Raw genomic sequence first — 9,617 nt, 5'->3', positions numbered from 1 at the left:
TTCTTTGTCTTTGACAGATTATGGACTGAAAAACTTCTCCAGGAGTTTTTTTTATGTATATATACCAGTCTATAGAAGTTTTAAATTTACTGAGTTGAGACTGTGTTAAATTGTACGTAGAACATAATTTTGAAGAATAAACAATATTAATTAAAGGGCATGACTGGGCATGGTGGCTCACACCTATAATCCCAACACTTTGGGAGGCTGAGGTGTGTGGATCACCTGAGGTCAGGAGTTTGAGAGCAGTCTTGGCAACATGGTGAAACCCTGTCTCTACTAAAAATACAAAAAATTAGCTGGGCATTGTGGTGTGCACCTGTAATCCCAGATACTCAGGAGTCCGAGGCAGAAGAATTGCTTGAACTGGGGAGGTGAAGGTTGCAGTTAGCCGAGATTGTACCACTGCACTCCAGCCTGGGCAACACAGCCAGACTTCATCAAAAATAAGAACATTATAATTATATTGAGATCCAAATTACCCAGTAACATAGTCTTTCCTACAGGCAATTGATACTTCCATCCTCATCCTATAATATATGCTGGAAACACTTAAACTGGAATGCATCTTCCTTTCAAAAGTTTGTTTATGTTCTCGTAAGGTAGAGAGCATGGATAAACAGAGTGGGAGGAAAAGAGTACTTATATTCCTAGGTTTATGGGCTGGGGAAACACATGCATCCTTACACATGGAGACGTAGGAAGGGAAGATGTAGGAGAATTCACCAAGCATGTATTCATTGCCTGGTAGGTGCCAGGCACTGAAGATACTATGTCAACCACCGCATAGGTACAGTGAGGAAAGCAACATGAATAGCATATTTGTTATGGTGGGTGCTAGGGAGAGTGTGTCTCTGACAACTTATGTTTTCCTAATCTACCTGCTTACGATCGATATTTCTTGACCATGTCTTTTTCCCAGTTAGAGCTGTGGTTCAAATGTAAAATCTGTGGGAAGAGAGAATAATCCTTACCTGTGTACAGCACTTTATAGTTTACAAAATCAATCTCACAACTACAGTTTGTAAACTCACAGATGTAGAGGAAGGCTCAAAAGCATGGGACACTGGAATAACTTAGCAAAGTCAAATGGAGTTGGAACAAGAGGAAGAATCCAGATCTCATGTATATAGTCAAGTATGTTCTCAGCAAATTACACAGAAACTGTTGCCTTATAGATGTCTTACAGGTGATAATATTAGATGTATTTACATGAAGAGACTGAAAGCATCATGCAGGAAGTGAAAATGAACAATTTAAATAATTAGTGGGGTGAGGGAAGCCAAAGACATGCTCCACAGTTAACTACCTTATCTCTATACTGTGAAATTCAGACTGTAATCCTTTAATGATTAATAATAATCTTTCTTTATCTATCACTTGTAGGTAGTTCAGACCCCTGGGAGGTATTACTCTCTGAATGGATCACCTCGTGCCTCCCAACAATGTGACTGAATTCATTCTCTTGGGGCTCACACAGAATCCACACTTGCAGAAAATACTCTTTATTGTATTTTTATTTATTTTTCTATTTACCGTGCTGTCCAATCTGTTCATTGTCATCACCATCTCCTCTAGCCCCACACTTTCATCACCCATGTACTTCTTTCTCACTTACTTATCCTTTATAGATGCCTCCTACACCTCTGTCACAACACCCAAAATGATCACCGACCTGCTCTGCCAGAGGAGAACTATTTCTTTGGCTGGCTGCCTGACTCAGCTCTTTGTGGAGCACTTGCTGGGAGGCTCAGAGATCATCCTCCTTATTGTCATGGCCTATGACCGCTACGTGGCCATCTGCAAGCCCCTGCACTACACAACCATTATGCGACAAGGGATCTGCCACCTTCTGGTGGTGATAGCCTGGATTGGAGGCATCCTGCATGCCACTGTGCAGATTCTTTTCATGATTGACTTGCCCTTCTGTGGTCCCAATGTCATTGACCACTTTATGTGTGATCTCTTCCCATTGTTGAAACTTGCCTGCAGAGACACCTACAGACTTGGGTTGGTGGTGGCAGCCAACAGTGGAGCCATGTGCTTGCTCATCTTTTCCCTGCTCCTCATCTCCTACATAGTCATCCTGAGCTCCCTGAAATCCCAAAGCTCTGAAGGACAGCGCAAAGCCCTCTCCACCTGTGGCTCCCACTTTACTGTCGTTGTACTCTTTTTTGTGCCTTGCATATTCACCTACATGCGTCCTGTGGTCATCTACTCTGTGGACAAGTTGGTGACTGTGTTCTTTGCAGTCCTCACTCCCATGTTAAATCCTATAATTTACACTGTGAGAAACACAGAGGTAAAAAATGCCATGAGGAGTTTGTTGAGGAAAAGAGTAACAGTTTGTGCATAATGGCAAGAAAGTGATGATATACATAAACATGGAGGATTATATCTGTGGTAAATTGTGCAAGAGAATTCACAAATTTTACAGATCAATGACAAAAACTAAACAAACAAGCAAACAATTTAAAAAGGTCCCAAGAAACTAACATTTATTGAGTACTTAATATTGGCTAGGTCTTTTTGCTAGGTATTTTGATAGCTTTTAACATATTTTACGAACATTTTATGTTCATGTGCATTGATTCTGGATATGCAATGGAAAGAACAACCATAAATCCCTAGCTTGATAATTCTAGAGTATTGTTTTTCTAGTCTCGTTGTTACTTTGCTAAATTCTTCATACATATGTTACATACATGAAATTGACTTTTGCATAGAATGTTGATCTCAGAACTTTTAAAATTTTTGCTTGGCTCATGGTAAAGCAAAAAAGAGGCTAGAAATCCTTAGACATGGGTAGATGGAGGGTGACAATTGAGGAGCGAAAGAACCACTGGTGATTTACTTCCTTTGTTCGTTTGTTCCCTCCCTTTCCCTCTCTCTTTCTTTTCTGTCTTTCTCTTTCCTTCTTTCTTTCTCTTTCTTTTCTTTTCTTTCTTCTTTCTTTTCTTTCTTTCTTCTTTCTTTTTCTTTCTTTTCTTTCTTCTTTCTTTTCTTTTTTCTTCTTCTTTCTCTTGTTCTTTCCCTTCTTCCTCTCTTTTCTTTTTATTTCTTCTTTCTTTTTCTCTTTCTCTCTCTTTTTCTTTCTCTCTCTCTTTCTTCTTTCTTTCTTCTTTCTTTCTTCCTTCCTTTCTTTCCCTCCCTCCCTCTTTGTCTCTCTCTCTCTCCCTCCCTTCCTTTCTTCCTTCCTCCCTTCCTTTCTTCCTTTCTTCTTTCTTTCTTTCTTTCTTCTTTCTTTCTTTTCTTTCTTTTTTCTTCTTTCTTCTTTCTCTTGTTCTTTCCCTTCTTCCTCTCTTTTCTTTTTATTTCTTCTTCCTTTCTTTTTCTCTTCCTCTCTCTCTTCTTTCTTTCTCTCTCTCTTCTTTCTTTCCTTCCTTCCTTCCTTCCTTCCTTCCTTCCTTCCTTCCTTCCTTCCTTCCTTCCTTCGTTCCCTTCCCTTTCCCTCCCCTCCCCTTCCCTCCCGTCCCCTCCCCTCCCCTTCCCTTCCTTCCTGCTTCTTTCTTTTCTCTCTCTTTCTCATCATCAATCTACGGAAAGCAAAGAGAGATACCCACAAAGAAAAAAGACATAATTAATAACCTATCTTAAAATTGTTTTCCTTGGCGTGAAAAATAAGCTGAGATTACACTTAACTTGTTCTGATTTTCTTAAATCTCATAGCTCACAGTTTTTCTTGAATATAAAGGACTTTGTTTTGTTTTCCTCACCAAGATTTGAGAAGCAATTTGAAGCAGCAAGATTAAACATTCTTTTATTTATTCTCAACAAAAGATATATGCTAAGTTTCCAAAGTTATTGCTTATTACATATGCTATATATATTTATATTAAATGCATGTCTTATTATTTATCAAATGCATTCACTTTAGTTAAGTGACTTAAACCATACACTAAATTGCCAGTTTCAAGATTACTGCCCCCACTTTATAGAGAAACAAATAAAAGCTAGGACAGGTACACAAATTTGCTTGTTTCAGATCACACATCTGAGTTTCAGCAACAAAATTTGAATCTAGGTCTTCCAAATCTCAGTCCTACTTCAAATAAAACAGTTGTTTATGGTAAGTTTATGTCCATAGATAAGAAATTTGTATGTAATCTTAATGATTCACTTTATCCTTCAAGAAAGATGATGCCAAATTTGTTGTAGCCTTTTATCACATGTAGTATATATTACTACTGAAATATATTTCATCAGTAATGTTCCTATTTATGCATGGAAAATACCAGTTCATTCTATGTTACTATAAAACATTTCATGAATCAAAGTTTCTCTGACTGTAACACAGTTACTTCTCACAAATGTTATCTTTCTCAAGCTCACTGGTCATCTTGACCTATTCCTTCCATAATTTGAGCACACAGTAATGCCAGAGCATGGAATTTCTGTTCTTTTGGGTGGGGGGATGACTATGTATTTTAGCTTATGCATGAATGTTTCAAATTCATAAGAAATAGAACTTTTTCTCACAAAATCTAGGCCCAAAAGATGATATAATGAGCACTTAATCTAATAAAAATAATTGACTTTACAATTGCTGGTGAGATTTAAATATTTCAACAGAATCTAGATGAAATAATTTGTGGTTTACTTTGTATCATGCTTGTTAGATAGTGGTTGAGTTTAAACCAGGGACAGGGATAGGAAAAGTGTTGAGAAAATGTTATTTCTATTCTAACACAAAAAGAAAGGTTTGAAGATGGAAACTAGGGCCAATGATTGTGTCTTAGGAGCTACACCAAGTGCTCAGTGGTGGGGTGAGAAGATTAGTGAAACACAAATTATAAATTGTCAACAACAAACTTGGAAGGTGTAAAACTAAAATAAGAAATACAAGTAAACCTAGCATTCTCAGTGGATGAAGTCCTGCTGGTTTGTAAAGAATTTTGAAGAATATTAAGATATCCCTTTGCACCCATCATCAAGAGTCTCTCATGAGGACCAACTTCAATCTGATTATTTCTGGTGCTTAAAAATAAAATGACCTAAAAGCAAGTATGTACATTTCTCCCTACAAATTAAACAGAAAAATAATATTTGGTTCTCATGTATAAGGATGCTTTGGTTTAATCTAAACATTCAATTCAGTATAAATACTTACCTAAATACACATTATTTAGGTAAGGGGAGTGAGCTTACTATTGTTAAGACCAACTATGAAGCATATGTATTGTTAGATTTTTTACATAGTTTGCTTTGTGCCATGATTGGAAGCTTCCTGGGACCGCCCCCTTCCACGAGAAGCAGAAGCTGCTATGCTTCCTGTACAGCCTTCAGAACTGTGAGCCAAATAAGCCTCTTTTCTTTATAAATTACCCAGTCTCAGGTATTTCTTTATAGTAGTGTGAGAATTCACTAATACTGATAAAATAAAATACATAAATTGGTAGATAGTATATCTGTGGTATTAAAATTTCAGAGGCAGGGTCATTAGGAGAACAAAACATCTAAAAAGCCTCCTCAGAAGGAAAATAAGGAAGAAAAAAAAGTTGAAGATCATTACTGTTATCCATGGCTACATGGTTAGGTAAGAGCACAGAGTACCTTTGGTACACTGAAAAGATAATTCAAGTGCAGAGGTCGGCCCATCATCTGTGAGCTCAGATCCAGTTAAATTGAGAGACTCTCCCTTTGCAGGATACTTCTAGGATATTCAGTCAAATATGTTAGTGAACCAGTTGTAACCTGTGAAATATATTGCAAATGTAGAATAATAATTTTATTACTATCGAAGGTAGAAAAAGAATGAAGGCCATAGGCCAGACATGGTGGGGCTTACACCTGTAATTCCAGCACTTTGGGAGGCCAAGGCGAGCAGATCACCTGAACCCAAGAGTTTGAGACCAGCCTGGGCAACACGGTAAAACGCTGTCTCTACTAAAAGCACAAAAATTAGCTGGGCATGGTGGTGTCTGCCTGTAGTCCCAGCTACTTGGAAGCCTGAGGCAGGAGGATCTCTTGAGCTTCAGGAGGTCGAGGCTGCTGTGAGCCATGATCCTGCCACTGTACTTCAGCCTGGGTGACAGAGGGGGACTCTGCCTCAAAAAAGAACAACAAAAAGAATGAAGGCTATAACTCTAAATATTTTAAAAATTAAAGCCATATCATTTAAGAATACTAACTGTTAGGGAGTGAGAAGGAATTTAGTCCATATTATTTTTCTGGCTGAGGTTCATTTTTAAATTCTTAATAAAGGCAGCTATCCTGCAGTTAGATGTAACACAATTTCAAGAAAAGTCTGAAAACATGAAGAGAGTATCAGACTAGGTATTAAAAAATTCTGTCCTGATACTTGCTAGGTGGCCCAGAGAAGTAGTACTCGCATTTCTTCATCTGTATTGTCAGGCAGAAGGATAACTGTGTGGCTATTCTGTTACTGAAGGACAGAACGTAGCTGAGGAGCAAATCATTGAATGGGGAATACCATGATCTAGTTTTGTGCTTGTGAAGCATCAGCTTGGCTTGACTCCAGTGAAGCCCTGCCCATGGGAAAAACCCAGTCACTGCAGGGGTGAATGTACTGTGATTAGCTTCTCAGTTAGTAGAGGCACAGCCTCAAAGTGATGCGATTGGAATGAGGTAAGTCTGTACATTGTGGAATTCTATACTATTTCAAAGTGTCACTCTGCCCTCTTGTAGCCCAGGCCCAGTACCCAAAGGTGGACATCTTATTAATAATGTTTCTTCTGAAATGTGGATTGGAAACTGTTTACAAATTAAGCCCAAAGTGCAGCGAAATGGCAATCGTAGTCCCATGAATGATTTTGTAGACAGCTTAGCTGGCTACCTTTTTTGGTAATGTTTCCTATTTAGATAAAATTTAAGCTTCTCTGCCAACCACAAGGGTTGTTTTTCATTTAAGTTCTTGGACACTTAACTATTTTAAAAATTTCTTTAAAATCCCTAGAAACTCTAGCCCTATCAACTTTCCATTAAATGATACGATGATTTATTTTTTGGGCAGGCCTTGACTTATTTTGACTCTCTAATGTGTTGTGGTTGCTAGCTCTTCTGTAGAAGAAAGTCCACGTGAGTACGTCCTGGATGGGGCCAGACTTTTGGTCCCTCTGACATGATCTTAAGAGAATTTACCTGCATAATCTCTGCTTCTATTTAGTGGGATCATCAGGTAACTGGCTTTTGGGAGTCACAGAGATGACACCAAACACCAAATAAACCTTGGTGATGACCTTACATTTCTATTTGAGCATTAAACATGTTCCTGTTAATTTGAGCTACTATTTTGAAACTGTTAAAATAATTGAATCACCTAATTACATGCACTATTATATTATGCTTAAGATGTCCATTAATTTGCTTGTTTTATTTGTATATGCAAATTCAGATCTCAGAATGGAGAGACTTTATCAACAATTTCTAGTTTGATTTGCTTTAATCTTTTTGACAAGCTATCAAAATTAAGTATCTACCTTTTGGCCTCTATCCAGATAATTAAGATTAGAAAATAAAATAGTATATTAATATTCTAGAGATGTGCTCTTAGGAAAAGGAGGAACAGGAATAGCTGGTATGCCCAGTATGGTTTTCAGAGAGATCTTCTCTTTCTCTTCTTTCATTTGACCCTCTCTCTCTGTGTATATATATTATATATGCATTTCTGCTTTCCTCTTGTTGCAGCTTCATTTAATCTTTATTTTTCTACAAATCAGTTTTAAGAAAGAAATTATATTGTGTCTATTTGAATTAGTTAATAATTCAAATTCAGGTTTTCATTTTTAATGAAAAGATGAATTGCATTGTAAAAATTTATTTATCAATATAAAAACATGCACATTTATTTGTGAGCAGCCCTGCCCACAGACGTGATGTTGGTTCTGAGGATGATGCTGGTGATTTGCTTGGGAATGGGATGGTGAAATCAAGAAAGCTTGTTTAGGGACTAAGCCCTCTTCCTCTGGAAGCATTCCAAGAAAACATCAACATTTTGATCTACAGTGTTATAGTAATTTTCATCCTATAAAAGTGCTATTGAAGATAATTCTCCCCCCACTCATCTCTCAAGGAAAGAAAAGTGAATTAAGAAAATTAATAAGTAGTAATTATCCTTTTAAACCCCATATTTGGAGTTGTATACTACTGATGGTGCATATGCTTAGGGTAGATATCTTCCAAGGAACACAAGGTCACAGATTGCTTGTTAAAAATGATGACCCAGAGTCACTCACTGAACACACCACTGCCACCTTTTTACCATTCAAGGTTTTACTGAAGAAATTATTTAGGCCCCATAAGGAATTCAGACACAAGATACACATACGAGCTGTAAAGTGAGTTTCCTGGATTCAACTGACTATCACTTCCGAACTGGATCGCTGTGAGCAAATTAATTATTTTGCTTTTTTGCAGCCATAAAATGTGTCACATCATAGTCAGATATGAAAACTAAACATGTAAACAGCTATAAAATATTAGCAAAATGTCTGGTAGGTAGCAAGTGCTAACTAATGTACTAATTATCAGTAGTTCAAGCTGGATATCTGTGTATAAACGATGTATCTCTATATAGATATTACACTGATTTTAATTTAGCTTTATTTAGAGACCAAAAAGATGTTTATTGTTTATATCATCAATTAAATTCTATGAATGAATAATTGAATGAATGCAAATGAAAACAACATATTATTTTTTGTCTTATTATTTGGTGAATATAACCAAGATTGATAATATTTAGTGTGAGTAAGGCTGTGTGGAAGATTACTCTTTAATATAATATTAATGGGGATAAAATCTAGTATAGGATTTCGAGAGTAACATTATAGAATCTATCAATGTGAAGCATATAAATTCTTTTTGTCTTCGTGATGACATTTCTAGAAATTTCTCCAACTGAAATATTCAAATCAGTAAGTAAAGATGTCTGTAAAGTGTTGTTCATTGCAACATTATGTGTAAGGTGGGACATTATAAACAACATAATGTCAAGTAAAAATGGATTGGTTAAAAGAATTATGATGCAACTATAAAATGAAATAATATTAAGCAATTTAAGAAAAGGATAATTCATAAATACTGTCATTAGATAATGCCCACCCATGCAAACAGATTAAAATTTCTAGCATATTAATATATTTTATGTATTTTTATATATAAATGACTGCGCCTATACAATATACCTACATACAAATGCCCTTCTGAAGAACATGAACTAAACTTTTTTTTATTTTAAAATTTTTATTTAACAAAAGACAATTGTATATGTTTATGGGGTACAATATAATGTTTGGATATATCCATACATTGTGGAATGATTAAATGAAGTTACTTATATCCATCAGTAGAGAAGCAAGTGAGTCCTTGTGATTGGAAGTATCCTTTGACTTTAACCTTTCCATTACTTTGTATAAAATATTTTCCAAGAGCCATTCTTTGCTTTCACAATTTATAAAAATACCAGTGAAAAACATTTGTTTTATTTAAATAATTTTACTTTTGGTTAGAACTGCAGGGTGTTTTAGGAAATGGTTTTGGAAGACTGGTCTTTTAAAATCAGTTCAAAAAGTTACATTCTGCTGTGTGTTGGGAAATCATTATTAGGCTGATATTCTGCTAGCCAATAGAGTATTTAACAGAAGTATATCTAAACA

At 36.2% G+C, this 9,617-nt stretch overlaps 1 protein-coding gene across 1 annotated transcript; it reads left to right on the top strand.

The window, feature by feature from the left end:
• Nucleotides 1–1,420: 1,420 nt before the first annotated feature.
• LOC129488589 (olfactory receptor 4C3D-like) lies at nucleotides 1,421–2,356 on the top strand. Its single transcript, XM_055290998.1, has one exon. It carries the CDS (start codon nucleotides 1,421–1,423, stop codon nucleotides 2,354–2,356), a length of 936 nt encoding a protein of 311 aa, XP_055146973.1.
• The last annotated feature ends 7,261 nt before the right edge of the window (nucleotides 2,357–9,617 follow it).

The sequence above is a fragment of the Symphalangus syndactylus genome, chromosome 1, assembly GCF_028878055.3.
Source record: "Symphalangus syndactylus isolate Jambi chromosome 1, NHGRI_mSymSyn1-v2.1_pri, whole genome shotgun sequence".
NCBI classification, from domain to species: domain Eukaryota; kingdom Metazoa; phylum Chordata; class Mammalia; order Primates; family Hylobatidae; genus Symphalangus; species Symphalangus syndactylus.
Note: the sequence above shows the minus strand (reverse complement) of the source record. Positions and strands in the feature narration are given on the sequence as shown.